The sequence below is a fragment of the Geotrypetes seraphini genome, chromosome 7 (genome assembly GCF_902459505.1).
Source record: "Geotrypetes seraphini chromosome 7, aGeoSer1.1, whole genome shotgun sequence".
Lineage (NCBI taxonomy): Eukaryota > Metazoa > Chordata > Amphibia > Gymnophiona > Dermophiidae > Geotrypetes > Geotrypetes seraphini.
The window spans coordinates 116,231,785-116,253,470 of record NC_047090.1 but is presented as its reverse complement, the minus strand read 5'-3'; the positions used below and the strand labels follow the sequence as shown (position 1 = coordinate 116,253,470).

At 42.2% G+C, this 21,686-nt stretch overlaps 1 protein-coding gene across 4 annotated transcripts in view; it reads right to left on the bottom strand.

Annotated features, from left to right (window-relative positions):
- Positions 1 to 272: 272 nt before the first annotated feature.
- Positions 273 to 21,686, bottom strand: part of SNAP23 (synaptosome associated protein 23) — a 60,563-nt gene continuing 39,149 nt past the window's right edge. For all 4 annotated transcript variants that reach the window (XM_033951691.1, XM_033951692.1, XM_033951693.1 and 1 more), the window contains exons 6-8: positions 6,993 to 7,157; positions 5,587 to 5,731; positions 273 to 2,004 (exon numbers count right to left, since the gene is read on the bottom strand). In XM_033951691.1, the coding sequence (XP_033807582.1) occupies positions 1,939 to 2,004; positions 5,587 to 5,731; positions 6,993 to 7,157 (376 nt within the window). In that variant the 3' untranslated portion in view covers positions 273 to 1,938. The remainder of the gene's footprint in view (positions 2,005 to 5,586; positions 5,732 to 6,992; positions 7,158 to 21,686) is intronic.

Sequence of the window (21,686 nt, the reverse complement as noted above, 5' to 3'; positions counted from 1 at the left end):
GACCATTTGGGCACCCCTGGTCTAAAGCAAGTATCCTGAGAGCCTTAACAGAATTTGTTTTCCATTTAAAATGAAAAGCTGGAAGTACCGATTTTCTTCCAGGCTGCAGACTTGACTTATTCTCTCCTCCCAGGTACTCAGGGGCTAAGTCTACCATTCACTCTTCTTTATTGAAAGGTAGGTGTGGTTAAGAGGTTTACTATCCACATAAAGAAAAGGTGATCAGTTCATGCAATACTGTATCCCTGAACAACAGTATCAGGAATCCTATCCCCCTTTTGTTTTGTTTATTGTAAAGACAGTTTTAAATGGCAAACTGTAAAAGCAAAGGCACAAAAATGAACCTATTTCATAGATGACAAATGTTTTTCACAAAGTAGCTAGCAAATGCATACTTACAAATATAATCACAAGTGGATGTGCAAAAGGCAACATGCATCACCTTAGCTCCTTGCCCACTTGGCCTGCTTCTTGGCTACACTATTGAGCAGATAAGATGTGGAAGCCATTTCAAACAGTAGCAGAGTACATTTCTGGTAAAATAATTGCATTCAGAGCCTTAATTTATTTACACATACATTCAAACATGTTGCATTGTACTTTGGCATCCCCCCCTTAAAATTAAGTTTGAGGGGGGGAGAGGAAAATATGCTGCTGCAGGTTTAGCAAACCTACTGAAGTACACAGAATGTGACTGCTAACAAACAGCCCTATTTACTAGGAAGACTGCTTCCTTTTTGCATAAGGACAGAGCATTTAAACTCACAGGTGATGGTCATTCACAGGTTTAACTTTTCCAGCATTGTTGATCATGACACATCCAGTCTGAAGCAATACTTAACTCTATTTTCAAAACACAACTTCTGCAGGCTCAAAATGAAGGCCAGCAGTTAAGATTTGGATGATCAGATGTGCATGAGTCAAGGCAGTGTCCTAAAATTACCTTACCTCAGCAGCATCTCACAGTTTATATTTAAAATATTGTTAAAATGCCTTCCCTACAAAGAAAGTAGTTTTATTTTATGTCCATTTTCAAGCTTATAACATATTTTTTAACCTTACATGACTTCATTTCTAGCCAGTTGATTTGCAACATCCTCATCCAGTAGGAATTATAATTTGATAATACAAATGAAGGATGGCTATAAAAGTAGAAAATGCACCGAAGACTATAATTAAAGGTATCTTCAAAATACTTTAAGCATTTTCCCACTAATCCTGAGAAATGGAGAGGCAAAATTGTCTCGATTCAGAGTTTGTCAATAAAGGTACAGAAATCTGGCATTCTCCTCACTTTTTGACCAGGTACACATTACTGATAACGTTAAAACCAAAATTCCAGTAGTCTGTAGTTAGGCAAGGGGCTTGCCTAACTCAGCTTCAGTTACCTGCAATCATCTTTCACTACAAAATGATTGGGTAATTATACAATACAGTCATAAAACATGATCACCAGGGTCTATGGAATGCAGCCACTGACCAATTTAATGTGGACATAGAATAAGTTTTAAAATATTAAAAAGTAAAGAAAAAAATAGATAAGAGGTGAGGTGAGGCTGCTTTCTTAGACATTTTAAGTTGACTGTGGAATCAAAAAGTTCAGAGTCCCTCTCCAATTCCCTCCAATGACATTAACTCACACCTACCACAGAGAAACTTGTAAATTAAAAGGTACATAAATTACATTAAAGGTCACTAGTTACAATCCTGAGCCAGTGACTGACAAATAGTACAACTGAACAAAAATTAGATCTGTGACCAATAGCTACATCAAGTCGGAGAACTAGCAACATCTCAGTCTGTAAGGTTGGGGGAAAGGGGAGGGGTCCATAGCGCCAAGCTCCTTTCTCTTAGCTACCATTTCACATTTCCACTTAGGAAGTTTCACATGACCAGAAGGGAGGGAAGGAAGAACCGCTTGATTTAACAGCAGAATTTTTACTCCTTGATGAGTTTCTTGGCTCTGTTATTTGCATCTTCAATCCGATATTTGTTAGACTCCGCCTAAAAGACAAAAATGAAGAATACACCAATATAGGGTCACTAGAAATTCAGGTTTGAAGGTATGCAAAGAATATTTCTCTGTCAGTAAGAAATTATGTTGCTTGTCAGCACTACAAATAGAATTGTGGTACACTTCCCCCCTCTGAATCCGCGGTTTCAGCATCCGCGGATTCGGTTATTCACGATTTTTAAACATAAAAAACATTTAAATTTTTGGGACTATTTTAAGCCCTGTAAGCCCCCCCTTAAGCCTTATCTGGTGGTCTAGCAGGTTTTTGGGGCAGGAGTAATCTTCCCACACTCCTGTCCCGTGCAGATTGCTCATAGGAAATGGCTGCCTTGAGCTCCAGTTGTAGACCACCAGGTAAAGCTTAAGGAGGGGCTTAAAGTGCTTAAAATAGCCAGGGAGAAGCGCAGGTTAGGGGCAGAACCAGCTCAAATATTATTCACGGTTTTTTAATATTTGCGGGCCGGCTTTGCCCCTAACCCCCGTGGATATGGAGGAAGAAGTGTATATGAAAATATAAAAACAGCAACAGAACTCTTCTTCCTCACAATAAGAAAATCTCAATAAGTGCAAATGATACCACATATCTGACAGCTGGCTAAGTAGCTCACTAGTAGTATTTGACACTACAGTACAGATAGTCCCTGGTTCAATTTCTGAGGTGGGCTTTCTGCTCCTTAGGTTGACTAGTGTGCTGGAGATGTAATGTTCCAAAGTGCCCAGGGTGGAGGAGAGTTAAAAGTCATACTCATTACTTGAAGATGAAAGCTACTGATCAGATTCAGGGCCTACGATTCTAGGTGTCCTGGCTTAGGACCATTGCTTCAATGACTAAAGACTAGGTAGACTGTGAGTTGTAATTACAATGTAAACCATTTCTCATAGGTAGTATATCACAAAATGAAACCTGAATTTAATTAAAATTGCTTAAGCAATATGTATAAAAAGAAGTACCGTATTTTCGCGGATATAACGCGCACCATTGTAAAACGCGCACAGGGGTATAGCGCGCAGAAATCACGATGATATGTACAAAAACTTTTCTATACCGCGCTCAGGCATATAACGCGCATGCTGCCCGACTCTCCTCTGGCCACCCCGACTCTCCTTTCGCCCTCCCCGACTCTCATCTGGTTGCCCCGACTCACCCTGACTTTCGGTGCACTGCCCCGACTCTCCTCTGGTTGCCCCGACTCACCGTTCACCCGCCCTGACTTTCGGTGCACTGCCCCGCCTCTCCGTGCCTGTCCCCCTTGAAGTCCTGTCCCCCCTTGAAGGTCTGCCTGTCCCCCCTTGAAGTCCTGTCCCCATCCTGAAAGCCTGATGCCCCCCCTCGACGTCCGATTCTTCTCCCCCCTCGGCAGGACCACTCGCACCCCCACCCCGAAGGACCGCCGACTCCCCGACAATATCGGGCCAGGAGGGAGCCCAAATCCTCCTGGCCACGGCGACCCCCTAACCCCACCCCGCACTACATTACGGGCAGGAGGGATCCCAGGCCCTCCTGCCCTCGACGCAAACCCCCTCCCCCCAACGACCGCCCCCCCCCAAGAACCTCCGCCCGTCCCCCAGCCGACCCGCGACCCCCCTGGCCGACCCCCACGACACCCCCACCCGCCTTCCCCGTACTTTGTGTAGTTGGGCCAGAAGGGAGCCCAAACCCTCCTGGCCACGGCGACCCCCTAACCCCACCCCGCACTACATTACGGGCAGGAGGGATCCCAGGCCCTCCTGCCCTCGACGCAAACCCCCCTCCCTCCAACGACCGCCCCCCCCCAAGAACCTCCGACCGACCCGCGACCCCCCTGGCCGACCCCCCCACCCCCCTTCCCCGTACCTTTGGAAGTTGGCCGGACAGACGGGAGCCAAACCCGCCTGTCCGGCAGGCAGCCAACGAAGGAATGAGGCCGGATTGGCCCATCCGTCCTAAAGCTCCGCCTACTGGTGGGGCCTAAGGCGCGTGGGCCAATCAGAATAGGCCCTGGAGCCTTAGGTCCCACCTGGGGGCGCGGCCTGAGACACATGGTCGGGTTTGGCCCATGTGCCTCAGGCCGCGCCCCCAGGTGGGACCTAAGGCTCCAGGGCCTATTCTGATTGGCCCACGCGCCTTAGGCCCCACCAGTAGGCGGAGCTTTAGGACGGATGGGCCAATCCGGACTCATTCCTTCGTTGGCTGCCTGCCGGACAGGCGGGTTTGGCTCCCGTCTGTCCGGCCAACTTCCAAAGGTACGGGGAAGGGGGGGGGGGGGGTCGGCCAGGGGGGTCGCGGGTCGGTCGGGGGGTCTTGGGGGGGGCGGTCGTTGGAGGGAGGGGGGTTTGCGTCGAGGGCAGGAGGGCCTGGGATCCCTCCTGCCCGTAATGTAGTGCGGGGTGGGGTTAGGGGGTCGCCGTGGCCAGGAGGGTTTGGGCTCCCTTCTGGCCCAACTACACAAAGTACGGGGAAGGCGGGTGGGGGTGTCGTGGGGGTCGGCCAGGGGGGTCGCGGGTCGGCTGGGGGACGGGCGGAGGTTCTTGGGGGGGGGCGGTCGTTGGGGGGAGGGGGTTTGCGTCGAGGGCAGGAGGGCCTGGGATCCCTCCTGCCCGTAATGTAGTGCGGGGTGGGGTTAGGGGGTCGCCGTGGCCAGGAGGGTTTGGGCTCCCTCCTGGCCCGATATTGTTGGGGAGTCGGCGGTCCTTCGGGGTGAGGGTGCGAGTGGTCCTGCCGGGGGGGGGGATGTATCGGACGTCGGGGAGTCGGCCGGGCAAGAGGGCTTGGGCTCCCTCTTGCTCCGATCGTGGATGCGGGTGCGGGTGGGAGCGCGTGCGAGCGGTCGTTCGGGGTGGGGGTGCGAGCGGTCCTGCTGGGGGGGTGAATCGGGCGTCGGGCGGGGTGGGAACTATGTTTAAAAACTTTTGTATACCGCGCTCAGGCATATAACGCGCGAGGGGTATGCGCGGTACGTAAAATCACGTATAACGCGCGCGTTATATCCGCGAAAATACGGTATATATTTTCTGTTGAATAATTATTCCTGCATTTTTGTATCCAAATACTAAAAAGGGTACAGAGTCAGAATATAAGCATAATGCAGCCGCCATTCTTTCACCAACTGTAGCGAAACATGTATTGTAGATACCTCTACTGTTATAACTGCCTGCCTATACCAGTGGTTGTGTTGGATGATATCATCAAGTAAAGCCAAGGGTAATAATTACTAAAGTGTACTTCAATGACAATATGTGCCACCACTCAATCTGTGTTATTTACTGGAGGTCCTATGTTTCTGGAGAGAGTCCTGATGCATGGCCTAGGCAGAGGACCACCACTGCAATGGCAAGATGAACAGTTGTAAGATACAAGATGGTTATTAAAAAAAATCCCTAGGTAACAAAAATAAAATTCATAGCACCATATGTCCACTCTGGTTCTAATCAAGTTGGACTTCCTAAAGACGCAGAAAGAAACTGCCAGGTCTACAACAGAAAGTTACTCTTTCTTCCAGGACAAATCTACACCACACTTCTGTGATGTGGAAAGGAATGCACCTAAACAGAAGTTCAAAGGAATGTACCTAAACAGAAGTTCTTGTACTCACCTTTTCATTAATTCTATCTATCTGCTTGTTCTGGTTATCGATCTCATTGCCCATGTCTATAGCCATACTTTTCAGGTTCCCAAGGAGGCCGCCAACTTGTTGAAGGTTTTCTTCCATCTCATCCTCTCGAGCATCATTGGTTATGCTGTCAAAAACAAGATACTACAATTTTCAAATCCTTCCCAGTCAACTGTATTATTAGACTGAAGAATGTCTCACAAGTACTATACATTTCAGTGGTCCATGTGCCACCAGATCAAGGAACTGTCTACGTTTTAATTTTGGAATCTGTTTAATTAGAAATTGGATGCATAGATATGATCTCTCATTTCCTTTTTGCTGAATATTTTTTATAACAGCATTTTGTATGATTATAAAGAATGGCTGCTGATATATCTCAGCTAAAAGTAGAGGTACAAAATACAGGTAAAGAGCTAACAGTAGTAAAAAATAAGACTCACTGGTTAAAGATAATATAATTTTGAGGAGGAAATTGGAAGCTCTGGAGAACAATGGTCGAGCTAACAATTTGAGGATGATAAATTTCCCTAAGATCTTATCAATTTCTCCTCGAGAAATGGTGAAGCGGTACTTCATGGAAATATTGGAAATTCCTGAAAGCTCTCTACCTCCTCTTACAAGGGTATATTATCTTCCTGTTAAATCCCAAGTCAAAAAAAAAGAAAAAGCTGAGGAATCTCGGGAAAGACATGGGACATTTTCGCAATACTGGAACAATCGGATAGAGAATTGGCTGTTCCAGCCACTCTCTTGTCTGTGGCTTTGGCTCCAGACAAGGATTGGATATTAAAACTTTTCTTTAAAAATAGATCCAAGGACTTCCTGGGACATCATATTCAGATATTTCCTGATGTCTCTAGAGAGACTCAAAAAAGAAGAAAAGAATTCTTAATTTTGAAACCTGGAGCGACTCAAATAGGGGGTATTTTCTTTCTGAGATATCCATGCAAATGTGTAGTCAGATACCGTTCTTTGAAGTATATCTTTACAGATCCATCCCACTTGATAAGTTTCCTCTCAATGAAGCGTCTTGCGAAAGGAATAGTTGTGCCTAATGAAGTTTAGCTCTCTGTACTGCAGTAGACATATGCTTTTCCTTAAAAAAATTTTCTTGATTAATTTTGCTCTACTCTTTAAATCTTGGTTCCAGTTATTGAGGACTAGTGTGTGATCAAATGAGTCTATTTTATGTATTTTTATATTTCTAAGTTTAGATGTGTTTTTCAATTTTGGAAATTAAGTTAATTTGGTTTCTGATCGCACTTTTCTGTACAAGATTTCTATGCTTGGTAAATATTATAAAATTGTATAAATAAATAAATAAATAAAAATAAATAAATAAATAAAGAATGGCTGCTTTGTATATCAATGTGAGAAAAGATTACCGTTTGATGTAAGGGCCACTTGCTCCAGCCCCGCTCTGATGCTGGCCATTGGAAACACTGCCTGGCTGATTGAACACTACTTCTCCTGAGGTTCCCTCTCCCTTGTTGTTGCCACCACCATTCCAGGCCTTTTTGTAGGCATCACCTGTCTCAAAGTTTTTCGATCTGGAACAAAACAGATGCTCTTAATGAGAGACAGATGCTATTTTCCTTTTTGGTAATATACTTAAAGTAGTTAGCCTTAGATAATCTAGGGAATAGTGGACTCTACAGATTTTTCTATGCCTGTGGTATTATGGCTGTAGATTTCCTGTAAGGCTTATTTACAGGAAGTGTTCTCCATGAGTCTGAAATAGAATGAGCAACTGTTCTTGTTGAACAACTGGGGGATGGAAGGACAATGTGGCTGCTAGTGAAGAGCGCCAAACTCTGCTTTGATCTTTTTATGAAGAAACGGCAATATTACTAAATTTTTAATTAACATTTCATAATATACAGAAAAATACAAGTTCAGCTGCTAATCTGTGAACTTATTTGGTAAAAGAGCAGGACGAAAGAGATACAAAAATATATTTTAACATATTTTTTCAGTTTAATGTACGAGGCTCGATTTTGGTTTATAAGTTGCATTTACAGCTTTCATGCTTGTATTTTAAAATTCATAAATTCATGCTACAAGTACTGAAATAGCTTATATAGCTTAACAGAATATTCCTTCAGGCCTCAGTTATACTCTCTCCTTCCGCAAAACCATTTTGTTTATAGCGGGGAATTATGGGTGAAGAATCGTCACCAGCCATGTATTACTTTTTAGTTAATCATTATTTATATTTTTTTATGTAATTTTATAAGTTTTAGGATCAAGTGTTTTAAAATTTATAGGAATATATTAGTTTTCAACTTAGCTTAGCTCGTCGTTTCATAACTACGACCTGGGAGACATGGAGTCCAACATGTTTCGTGAATGCTTTTTCAAGGAACTCCTAGTTCTGTTCGTGTCATCCGACCCTCACTAGTTCTTAGAGCTAAGGGACTAGGGAGGGTCGGATGACACGAACGGAACTGGGAGTTCCTTGAAAAAGCATTCGCAAAACATGTTGGACTCCATGTCTCCCAGGTCGTAGTTATGAAATGACGAACTAAGCCAAGTTGAAAACTAATATATTCCTATAAATTTTAAAACAATTGATCCTAAAACTTATAAAATTACATAAAAAATATAAATAATGATTAACTAAGAAGTAATACAAGGCTGGTGACGATTCTTCACCCATAATTCCCCACTATAAACAAAATGGTTTTGCGGAAGGAGGGGGTGTAACTGAGGCCTGAACGAATATTCTGTTAAGCTATATAAGCTATTTCAGTACTTGTAGCATGATTATATGAATTTTGAATATCACATAGCTACGAGTACAGGTGAAATTGTAAAACTGACCATCATTGATTGAACATTGTTTTAAAATTGTCATGCTCTCTTGCTCATGACTATGCTATGCTCTGTACAATATGCAACCAACAACAGTGGATCAACTTACTGCCCAGAAAATGTTTTAGTTCTGGTCTTTTATGCTTGGTACCAGGAATTGCAGTTTTACTCTCTCTCCTTCCATATCATCTTTCTTTCTAACTCCACAAGAGTAATTTCAGCATGGAATTATCTAGAAAGCCCAAATATTTCCTAGAAACAAACAGGGAGAGGCTCTGTGTCTAACTGAAGCCTTTCAGCAAATAGTGAGCACTTCTTTTATATCGCAATAATTGTTTGAAAAAGGAACAGAATGAGAAGAAAGGACTTGACTATGAAGACAACCTTCCAGGTTACTACTTTTCCCAAACTAGTAAGAATCATTTACTAACAGTACATGATGGGAAGATTAGGTTCTTATCTCGATAACCTTTATAAGTCTTGACCAATGGGTTATTCACCCCTATCCATGAGTTTTTGCAGAAGTAATCATCTACAGCTTTTCAGCTCTGTCTCCTTGTGTCAGGGGCAATCCTCTTCTCAGTTTGTAACAAAGCAGTTGATCATCCCTATAAAAGGAGAAATAAGGAGGGCATGGGGAACTCCCTGACCAAGTCAGGTCTTTTCTGCTCTGCAACAATGACAATTAATTAAACCCTATGAAATTTAATACAAGCAAGGAGGATCCAAACAAGCCATTTACCCGAGTGCAACCATCACTCATATTTATACAGCTATTATAGACTCTCCCACAGACGTTGAAATAGCGAGTTCTCACATCACTTATTGTAATTGCTGGACAATCTAAAACAATCATCTACCTACTCTCTTAGCTGCTCCAAAGCAAGCATTTGGAGAGACATGTACATGTATGAGACAGGAAGAGGGCTAAATTGATATTTAACAGAGCAAACGTCAAGACTCGTGTTTCTTTATACTAGAAAGAAGATTGAGGAAAGAACCTAAATCTTCTCTTCTAGTGATAAAGGAACCCGAGTCTTGACCAGTGGGAAATACCAAAGCTGTCCCTTGGGTCTAGGGTGAGGCATGAGTCTGCTGATAGCACAGAGAACTCAAAAGCAGCTTCTATTTGCGCCTTTACTTCCACTCTGTAAAACTTTGTGAAAGTACTGAGAGTGGACCATTTAGCTGCCCTACAAATCTCAGGCTGAACTGCCCGGGATTCTGCCCTGAAGAAGTCACACTTCTAGTGGAATGTGCCTTCAAGGAGATTGGCGGTTGTTTATCACAGCCAATGTAGTCAGACGAAATGGCTATGCATAGCCATCTGGAAATCGACCTTTAGATGCTGGCTTCCCCAGTCTGCCAGGGCTGGTGATCCCAAAAAGATAATCTGAAAGAAGAAAATCATTTGTCACCTTGAGATAATAGAAACTCTCATCATGTCCAATAACTTCAAAACTTTGTTCTTTTTCTTTATACCTGGAATGGAGGCAGTTGGACTTCTTGATTGACATGGAATGCCAAACACCACCTTTGACAGAAAGGAAGGCACCATGTGTAGACACACACCCACCTCTGTAAATCTGAGAAATGGCTCTCTACATGATGGAGCCTGAAGTTCTGAAACCCTGCTTGTTAAGGCAATAGCTACCAGGAAAACTATCTTGACAGAACTATCAGCAACATCTGTTGCAAGGGCTTATACAAGGATCTACTGAGTGGCCATAGCACAAAGTTAAGATTTCACATTGGAAATGGTTGTCGCACAGGAAGATGCAAACACAACACTCCCTTCAGAAAATTGGACACATCTGGATGAGAAGCCAAAGACCCTTTCTCTATTTGAGCCATAAGGCACGAGAGACTTGCCACCTGTACTTTGAGGAAGCCAACTACCATGCTCTTTTTGAGATAGTCCTGAAGAAATTTAAGGACCGTAAAAATCTGGACCCTAAAAGGCTCCATCTTCTGTTCTGCACACCAACACTGAAAAGTCTTCCAAGCCTTAATATAGGCTGCGACCAAAGCTGGCATCTTAGATAGTAGGAGGGTAGCTAAAACTCCCTCCAAACATCCTTTCCTCTTTAGGGCTGTGCGCTCAAGAGCCATGCTGTAAGTCATGTTCTGGACTCTCCAGGGTAATTGGACCCTGCGAGAGCAGCAGTGCTTGAAGTGGCAATCTGAGGCACTTGTCCTGCTGTACCCTAACTAGATCCATGAACCATGGCCATGTGCATCCATGAATCGGTGCATGTGCATCCCCACCCCTTGGTGGGTCGCTATTCTTCAAATAATCCAATATATCACTGGCCATGTGAGAATATGTACAACAGGTCCTTTGTTGACCACGGTTGTACTATGGCGTCTATGAAGGTGCTTCCTAGCTCTACTTTGTGGATGAAGTAATGAGAAGACTTCTTGTTTACCGCTGGATAAATGAATGAATGTTGGCTTCCTCCAGTGCTTTACAATTTTGTTGAAAGCACTTTGGGGTAAAGATCACTCCCCTGGATCCAGGCTATAGTGACTGAGATAGTCTATTTGTACATTTAAGCATTCCTGCTACACGCTTCACCAAAATGGCTTGTAGGTGGGATTCTGCCCAGCAAAACAACCACCGAGTCTCTCGCATCTCTCGGTGTCTCCCTGTCTGTTGATGTATGCCACTGCTGTGGCATTGTCTGAGAAGACACTGACCACTTTGCCTTCCAGGATCTTTTCCAATGACTACAGCACTAAGCGAATGGCTCTCAGGTCCAATCTGTTGATGGACCAATTTTTTCTGAAAAGGCAACTATTGGCCCTAAACCAGGTGACTCTCACAATGACTTTCCCAGCAGTAGAGGCTGGCATCTATCATCAGTATCACACAATAAGAAATGCAGAGAAGCAAGCCCTTTGACAGGGTCTCCACCCAAAGCCACTAACCCAAGCTTTGACGTGCTTTTGCTATCCGGGTCAACAGCATCTGGAGCAAATCTATCTGTGGAGACCAGTGGGAATAGAGCATTCTGAAGAGGATGTAAATGAGCTTTTACTCAAGGTACCACTTCTATAGTTGCTACCATTGACCTCAGTACTTGCAGGTTGTGACAAACCTTGAGAGCTGGCATTGACAGGAATTCTCAGATATGGGCTCCTAGCTTCAGCTTGCGTGACTCCAGAAGAAAAATACAGCCTTCTGACATGTTAAAGAGGATCCTCAAGTACACAATGGGATTGGATCAGTTCCAGTTAACTCTTTCAGGAATTTATAATCTATCCCAAGTCTTGCAAGAGCTAGACAACTCGTGTCACTGTCTTGTGTCCATCGGTTTTGGATGGAGCCCTGATTAGCCCAAGTATGGGTCTACATGACTCCCAGCCTTGAGCAGGTGAGCTGCTGCCACTACCATCTCCTTGGTAAAAGGTGTGAGGTACTATTGCCGAGCTGAACAGAAGTGCAGAGAATTGAAAATGCTTTTCCAGTACATGGAACCCGAGGGACTTTGTGTTCTGGGAATAAGTGAGTAAGCCTCTGTCAAGTCTAGTGCAGCTAGAAATTTCCTCGGCACCACCGAGGCAATGGCCAACACACTCTCCATCCAGAATCTGGGCACCTTAGTGCTGCATTGACAGACTTCAGATCTAGGATTGAGCCCAATCGCAGCAAGAGGGATTGGGCATCTCTCCTGCTGGCAATCATTCGGGGGAGGGGGGAATGTCGCTGCAGCTTTGGGCAAAGAGGGATTGGACATCCCTCCTGCTATGATCGTTATGGGGGGTGGGATGATGGACAGTTCCACGATTCTCTAACTGGCTCTTATGATCCCTAAAAGGTCTTGTTTTGGGTGTTTGGGACTTTGGGCAATTTTTTTTTTTCGAGAATAGGGCTTAAAGGTAGACTTAGTGGCAATATGGGCGATTAAACTCCTGAATATACAGGTAGGCCATTCTCGAAAAACACACACATTTTGGATGTTTTTTTTGAGAATGGCTATTTCCCTGCTGCCTACTTTGGGCGCCTAGGACTTTAGACCAAAAGAGGACTTAGTCTTTTTTTAAATTATTATGTCCCTCTTTGCGTCTATGAAAAGGAAAGGAAAAAAAAAAAAAAAAGAAACCCTCATTCATTAAACAGTATTGATACTTTTGTTTTCTTCAGACCCACTCTCATTTTGTCTTTTAAAGTTGCAGTTACTTGCTATGATCACAAAAAACTGGCAGTAAATCCCAAAAGCTAGCATAAATCTTCTCAACTAATCCTTCTACATTGCCTCAGATTTGTCAGTGAATTTATTGCATTGTGCCATTAAAATCCTCCATTTAACTTTGTGCACCGTGGAATACCTCTTGGCCTCATTATGACTCATTTTAATCTACTGTGTGTGCTTATGTATACCATGCAGGTTAACTTCTGCACTGAATTCCTTTGTATATTATGTGCCTAGCAATGTGCATGTATACGTCATGGTAGCTTTTTATATCACCCCCCACTGTTAATAGAGGACTGCTTCAGTTAATAAATGAATCTAATTTTCTCTGATATCTAGGTTCTGAAGGTATAAATCAGGGTTGTCCAACTTGGCCCTCGAGGGCCACAATCCAGTTGAGTTTTCAGGATTTCCCCAGCGAATTTGGCATGACATCTATTTGAATGCACTGCTTTGATTGTATGCAAATAGATCTCATGCATATTCGTTTGTGAAATCCTGAAAACCCGATCTGGCAAGGGCTGAGGTTGGACACCCCTGGTGTAAAGTAACTTGCTGAAGGCCTTGCTTACAGTCAGTCAGTGACAGATTAGCTTAAAAAGGGAGTAGCAGGGTAGCCTAGAGATTAAAGTAGCAAACTGAATCAGAAAAGTCAATGGCTAAATCCCATATCTCCCCAAGGAGCTTGGGAAGTCATTTCACCCTCTATTACCTCAGGTACAAATGTAGGGGGTAGGTTTATTAACGTTGGATTTTATAGGGGAGAGTGTGGCACAGTAGTTAAAAATTGCAGCCTCAGCACCCAGAGGTTGTGGGTTCAAACCCACGCTGCTCCTTGTGACCCTGTGCAAGTCACTTAATCCCCCCATTGCCCCAGGTACATTAGACAGATTGTGAGCTCGCTGGGACAGACAGGAAAAATGTTTGATAACCTGAATATTCATGTAAACCGTTCTGAGCTCCCCTGGGAGAACAGTATAGAAAATTGAATAAATAAATACAATAGAACTAGAGGTTTTTTTAGCATGTGTCGACAAGGTAAATAGGAATTCTGAGCGTTAGAGCATTTACCTTGCCGGACTGTGTTAAAATTCTCTAGCGCCATTTAGTAAAAGGAACCCTAAGCTGGCAAATAGCACACATTAACATGAAAATTTTATCCTTTGATCAAAAATTGACCCACATTAATAGGTGAACAAGATTAAAATAAATAAAAATAAAGCTGCAGTGTCTTCCCACCTTTACCAATTCCTAACTAAAAGTGAGTGCCCTTGTGAACTCATCCCAATCCCATGTTCCTAGCCAAATGGTATCTCAAGATTATTCACACACCCTCCCCACAGCACCTAAAGGAGAACCTGGTGGGAAGCAGGGGACAGGTATAATCTCCCATCATTCCTGCCTTGTGGATGCCACAAACCAATAGTAGACATCGAGACTCAAGTGACTATGGATCCTGCAGTAAAATAGTGCAAAAAATGTGCTATTTGACTGTAAGGCTAGTAAATAGAGGCTTTTGACTAAGCCCTCTGGGACAAATGTCCACCAACTATACCTGCTTATGAAACTCTTGAGCTTGGGGCTGAACAAAAAAAAGAAAAATTGTATCCAAACACCAAATGCAAATTCTCTTCTCCCTATCCTCTTAAGGCAGCTTTTTTTTGTTGTTAAAATTCACATTTCATTAATAGCAAAAGCTCACATCTAGCCAACATCACAATAGGACTATCACCATTCCTAAGATGTTCTGCATGCAGACGACACAGGCATGCAAACATGCAACCACAGAAATATCACCTTTTCAACAGCTGGGCTGGGTATCAAGAGTTTAAAATTATCCTAACATCCACTCTGAGCAGTTAGCAGGCATCAGCCTCCTGTGTTAAATCTTCATTTTTAGTAAGCAAAGGAGGAGGGAAAAAGGAGAAAAGATGAGAGAATAATGACACTGGTAATAAACAGAACTAAACAGATTACAGACCTAATGACAGTTTAAAGAAAGGCTCTAGTGAAGAAAGGGGTTTGTTTTGGATCTCAAAGAGAACAACCAACAAAACCAGTTCATGCACACACTCTGCTTCACACGGACAACAAATGAACATTGGCATCTGGCTGCTAACTACAGGTGGTGCCTCAATTCACTTCTCAAACTGAATGTGGAGATTCAGCTGCCTCAGAGTACAGCCCAAGTTATCAAGGGACACTGGTATGGTTGTGTCAAGCTCCCAAGAGGAAGTAGAAATGTTAACCAGTATATGGCAGTAGGACTTTGGCACAAAGTCAAATGTAATCGGGGAGAGGAGGCAGTAGACTGACTAAAAACATTTCTCAGCTAAGGGCAAAGAGGAGACGCAATCTTCTGCAGGCAGCTTGCAGAGCTGACAACTGAGTTTACTTAAGAGCAGTGTAAGCAGAGCTAGTTGGGAAATACAGGTGAACCACATAAGCCTTACTTGCCAGCATCTACTTTGTTACTACATAAAACAGTCCACTATTTTTTTTAAAGCATAAATTGTTAAAGAACAAAAGAAAGCATGAAATGTTAATGAAGATTCGTTATTAACACCAAAACGTTTCAGTGCTAGTATTAGTAATAGCCCAAGCCTTCTGTTATCAAAAAAGAGTGTCTCATTTTGTTAACGCAATACTTGTTATTCCTGACAAAAAATTTATGTTGTAGAATCTAGGTAGAATAGTAGCAAAATCCGAAATGGATGGGAGATGAAAAATGACGAAAAAAACAAGAACTCCCAAACCCCAAGAAGTAGAACTGGATAAGGGGGAGAGACAAGTCCAAAATTAGATATCCTACTATAATGAACCACCCGAAGGTGTAAATTCAGTGATTGAGAGAGCCCTCAGTTGCACAGCCTCCCTCCGGGAACTCCCAGAAGTGATAGCTGTCACTGGCTTACACCCAAAAGGGTGTTAACTGTGAAACATCCCCGAGCTCTCTCCGTGCAAATTTAGTGATAAATGTGCGCCATTTTCTGCTTCGCCAACCCGCTGTGCCTGATGATTTGGGGGTCACAGCGCAGTCCAGCCGTTCCTGAAGAAGGGGGTGTCCACCCCCGAAACGGAGTCCCGTTGGACGAATTCATCATCTGCTGGCTGTATTATCCACAGAGAAGCTAAGTACTTCCAGTTGGTGTTTGCTTTGCTGGATTTGGACGTTTGAACTTTGTGTTTTGGCCCCCTGGATAAGGGGTAGAGACAACTTTATTGATTTGTAGAGTGTGTTTTTGATTTACTTTTGCACTCAGCACTATTTGTGCGCACATTTATCACTAAATTTGCACGGAGAGAGCCCGGGGATGTTTCACAGTTAACACCCTTCTGGGTGTAAGCTAGTGACAGCTATTACTTCTGGGAGTTCCCGGAGGAAGGCTGTGCGACTGAGGGCTCTCTCAATCACTGAATTTACACCTTCGGGTGGTTCATTATAGTAGGATATCTAATTTTGGACTTGTCTCTCCCCCTTATCCAGTTCTACTTCTTGGGGTTTGGGAGTTCTTGTTTTTTTCGTAGAATCTAGGTAAACATGCATGGAATAGCCTCCCAGTAGACTGTGTCTGAGTTCAAGAAAGAGTGTACTAGGCACATGGGATCTCTTAGGGAGAGGAGGATTTAGTGGATGCTGTTGATGGACCATTTGCCTTTAGGTTTCTATCATAGCTTTCATTATTTTTGTCTATGTATTTCCTCAACCTTGATATAGTTAATTTAATACTGCTGCCAGGCTGGTTGCTAATGTATCACCTGTTCTGACAGATTTGTACTGGTTGCCAATCCAAGCATGTGTAGAGTTTAAGGTGCTGTGCTTTATTTATAAGGTGCTTAACTATGGCCCTCCAGTTTTGGCTTCTTTGCATCAGTATTATCATCCTTCGCGTTCAGAAGAAAAAATGTAATTGGAAGTGAAATCATTTAAACTTGTGAGACTTCTTGTTAACAGACATTCAATGTTCTCAATTCAGGGGTCCAGTTTGTGAAATGTTCTGCTGTTAAAGAGGTCAGAACTTCACCTGATGTTCTGCAGTTTAGGAAGTGTCTGAAGACAATTTTATTTGACCGTGTTTATCACTGAAAGGTATTATTACAATGTGTTTTACTGCTACTTTTATTATTAGTTTTGTGTTTTATGGTTTGATTGTATGATCTTATTAATGTATGTATTTGTTATTGTATCTTGCGCAGATTTGTAGGATGCTGCAGGTTATTATTTTTTTTTAATAAATTAGTGTGGGCTCAAAGCAATTACTGTGCACATTAACCATGTTGACAAAAACAAAAAAAAAAATTTCAGTGTGAGAGTAAGATTCAAGTCCCTTAACCCTCCATTGCTCCAGGTACAAAAAGTTTCTGCAAATATTATACGTAAACCGCTTTGACTGTACCACAGAAAGATAGTATGTCAAATCACATTACCTTTGCATATCATTGCTAGACAAAGTGAACAGCACAGTGGATGGGATTCAAGGGGAGTCCTCCTTCAAGGAACGCTGTCCTGAGGAGGTTCCCTTTCTGATACTGTCAGCCTGGCTACTCAGACATATTCTGAATCATTCATGTAACTAAAATGAAGCACATTTTCTTTTTCCTTAAGTCCGTCTTCCCACACTTTCTCTATTGCCATTGCCCAGCAACTCTCCCCCAACTCTGTCCAAGCTAATTTCTCAATCCCCACCAGTCTTCATTTCTAATACCTTCAAGCTAGCCTCCATCCCCCAAACACATACTTTTTAAAACCCTCCTATATTTACTCCAAGATTTGTTGGCAGTGCTACTACTACTACTTCTTATCATTTCTACAGTGCTGCTAGATGTATGCAGCGCTGTACATTAAAAGATTCAAGAGACAGTGCCTGCTCAGTAGAGCTTACAATCTAATCAAAGAGACAAACAGGACAAGTAGGCTGGTCAAGTTTCTCAGGCACGGGCCACCTCTAGAATAGATATTCAGTTTTCTTTCAGCACTACACGACTCTGAGCAAGTCTGAACAGCTCAGTGCCCAATCTGCCATACTGCTCTTAGTCTTGAGAATAATGAGCGTTTGGTTCAAACTTATAAAGAGCTGAAAAGTGGAGGCAGAAAACAGAATAAGTGATATGGATGTAGTGCCTGTGGCAACACTGTGGAGAGGAAGAGTTACAGTTAGAAGACCACACAGGGTCGATGGAGGCTTCCACTGGCCCCCAAGCCCTGCATTGAGCACTGCTTTGATTACTGGACCTCTGTAGCTCTAAACCTCTCCTCCCTGTATCTCCTAATTCTCACCTCTAGTAGCATGCCTAAGTAATATGTAACCTTTTGACCAAAAAAGCCAGAGGAACTGTGTTCTAAGACTTGCCCTCAGTTTCACCACAACTCTTTTCCAGTTGTGTGTGCTGTGGTGCAGGAGACTTAAGGCTACAACTGTGAATTTTAAATCCAGAGTTGCATCCTGTAGAGGAGTGGAAGAGTAGCCAAATGGTTAGTGCATTGGGAAACTGGATTTAATTCCACTGCAGCTTCTCTTTGTACCTAACCCTCCACCTAACCCTCCACAAAACAGATTGTGAGCCCACCAGGATCAGAGAAAAAGTACTTGCATATATATCAAATCCATGACCCTTTACCCCTCTTTAAGCCAAAAGTATAAAGTTTTCAAATAAATTTGGTTTTGAAAATGAAGTTCTGTCTATGTCCAGTGTGGGGGTGTGGGAGGGACCTAATTTTATTTTCTGACATAAGAGAAGCAAAACTTAAGATACTGAAAAAGGTTAAGTCAACTCCCAAGTGTAAAGCTGGTCTTCTCAGCATGCGTAAGTAGAAATATCTCAGTTTTAAAGAAATTCAAAATGAAAAAAAACAACCAACTCCAGGTTTAAAACTGATGTGCTATTTTCAGAAAAAAATCTGGTACGAAGTCAACATTTTCTAATCTACCTGTCAACTCTTAGTACCCAATTTTGCCTTCCTTTGTACTGAAGCAACTGTACATTTTGGAGGTAGTTCTATAACTTGACGCCTTGAATTAGGTGCCACAACAATTGGGCATGATGAATATCAACTCTATAGAAGCACCTAAGCACACTTAAAATGTAATAAAATGCTAGCATAAACTCACTTTGATTTCATCTAACTACTGGCATAGTACTTGCATCATGTCAATAGCTGTAAAAGTAAGCATACCTAAATGTGCCATGCAATGCAGGCAGCCAATGTAAGTAATGTAAGTTGTATCACAAATCAAAAAATGGAGGAACTGGAGTAAAAATAAATCTAAAAATTGCAAAGAAACTCCAGTTAAGCATGTGCTGGGTACTGTGCCAACTGTTACCCTCACCCTAAAATGCCAGTGAATCACCTAAAAGAACTTTTTTAGGAGGAGAAAAGGCCTCAGAAGCCACGGGGCACATCTTTGCACCGGAGCTATGAGAGAAAGCTTAGCGTTCTCATTGGCTCTTCCCCATACTTCTATCATTGGCCAAAAGCCCTTTTAAATAGCCAACATTTTAAAGGTCAGATACACTGACAAATATCTCTGCAATATCTCAGCAAACTGAATATCAATAAAGAAAAATGAACATAGCTTATCTTTGAAGGTTTGATGCTCCACTGAATATTGCTCACTTCTCCATCTTTGTGCAGACTAAACTTATAGCGGGAGTCGCCTGGGCGGGCCCAAGATGGCAGCAGTTTGGTAACTGCACTCCAGATCGAGTGTGACAGAAGATCGAAAATATTACCTTTTTCCTGGATATGCCGCACTCCAAGCGTAAAGTGTTCATGCCAGCCCCTCGGTGACTAGAACATCTTCGCCTGTTCAACGCTCCATTTGGGAGTTTGCAGTGGCCTCGGGGTCCTTTGGAGTGGCCGGAGAGGAGTCTGCTGCTCTTTCAGTGAGAGAAGAGACCGAAGAGCTAGACCTGGAAACAACACTATCTCCCCCTGGAGCTGTTCCACCACCGAGTCCTGCTCTGTTCGCGGCGGTGCAGGGGGAAGTCCCGTGAAGATATTCTCGTGGGAGAAACCCCGTTTCGAGGGGCACTTGCCACGAGGAATGTGAAAGAGCAGAGAGCTGAGAGCTGGAGCTGAGGCTTGCTCCCAGCTAGAAAAACCACCGGTGGCGACACTGGAGAACATATGGGTTGCTCTCCAGAATCTGAACACAATAGTTGTTAAGTCTTCCCAGGATACCTCTCAACTTTTGAGTACCATTGCAGCTTCAGATAAAAGATTGAAGGAATAAAAGAAGATTTTGCCACTGACCTAGTTAGTCAAGGACAATGTGAAAAGCCTTCAAGACTTGGCTTCTGACACTATAAAGGATAAGATCTCTCTTAACAGGAAGATAGAACAGTTAGAGAACTTTAATCGTAGACTGAATATGCGTTTGCTGAATTTTCCTAAATCTTTAGAATAAAATCCTTAGTAATGACTCCTTTGGATTAATTAAAAAAAATACACATGACAAACTGAAGATGTTGGCATTGTCATATTGAAGCTGGAACTTTAGATCATTTATTGTTTTATTGTCCATTCATTAAGGCTTTTTGGAAGTCTATTTGGGATCAAATAAATTGTTAGAGAACCATGTAGCATTGTCATATGACACAATTTTATTTGGCATGTCTATGAGAGCTAAATGTCAAATATCTGCTAATAATAACAAGCTTTTATTGATATTAACAGGAGTTGCCATCCAACAAATAACACATAATTGGAAGGATTGTAAAAGACTGAATTATTGTTTTTGGTAGTCTTCAGTTTGTCATGTGTATAAAATGGAAAGAGCGTTGGCTGTTCAAAAAGGTTATTATAATAAATTTAAGGATGTGTGGGGACCTTTATTAAATTATAGTAATGAATAAGTTACACTTTTCCCAATCTTAATACACATGTGGATTTGAGGGGGGATTTCTTGTTTTTCCATTAAGAATATATAGATGATTGTCGTAATATATTATTTTCATGTGGTATATATTAGTTGTATATGAATTTGGGAGGGGGGTGGGGTTAAATCTTCTTGGTGTATGATATTGAAAATTTTTCAGTGATGTTGTATTATATTTGGTTGATATTTACTGTACACTTGATGTAAGTTTAAAAATGAATAAAGAAATTATTAAAAAAAAAAATACCTTACTGAAGTTTGAAATTTCCTTCTGAAGCTATTCCGCCTATTAACAAAATTTATTTGCCTTCTAAGAAAGATTTAGGAGTAAACCCAGAGTTGAAACAAATCAATATAAATGGTCAAGAAAATCTAAATGCTATGGATTTGCTTGAAATAAGTCTATCCGAAACATCTAAAAAAACTATCTTATTAATATCACTTGTATTTGAGCAAGTTGCCAATGCTATTTTCTGATTGTATTTTCGCAATTCACAAACATTGTTCTATGGTAAAAAAAAAAAAAAATAAAAAGTTTGGATGTTTCCAGATGTGACTTGGCAAACACAGGAACAAAGAAAATTATTTCTGGCAATGAGATCTGAGGCACTGACTTTATTTATTTATTTATTTATTTGGATTTCTATCCCGTCCTCCCAGTAGCTCAGAACGGTCTACAAATGAACATACACAGTGGAGAGTAAATAGACATATAAGTAATACAACAGGTTTAGTGATTGGATTTATAGATTTTGGAGAGAATTAAATACAGGGAGAGTATAGCAGAAAGAGAGAGGGGGAAAATACAGTAGTTTAGTTTAAGGAAAGTTATATGCGTTTAGGTACAATTTGTTGGTGGAGAGAGTAAGAGAGGGTTATATTGGAGTTTTGGGGAGGAGATAGGAGGGTGGGGGGGGCGTAAGGGGGGGAGAAGACAGAGGAGATCTTTAGTTGAAGAGGAGGGTCTTTACCGATTTCCTGAAAGTTAATAATGAGTTCTGTTGTCTAAGTTGGGGGGGGAGTTGGTTCCAAAGGTGCCTCACTTCTCTTGGCTTATCCTTGTAAGTGTATGATTAAATACCTAGGCGTAAAATATGTTTTTTATTCACAAGAGCAATTGAGAACACTCCTGGATTTTAAGAAACTGGTGACTTGTGTTGGACCCTAAGCCGTTAGGCCTTTTCTTATT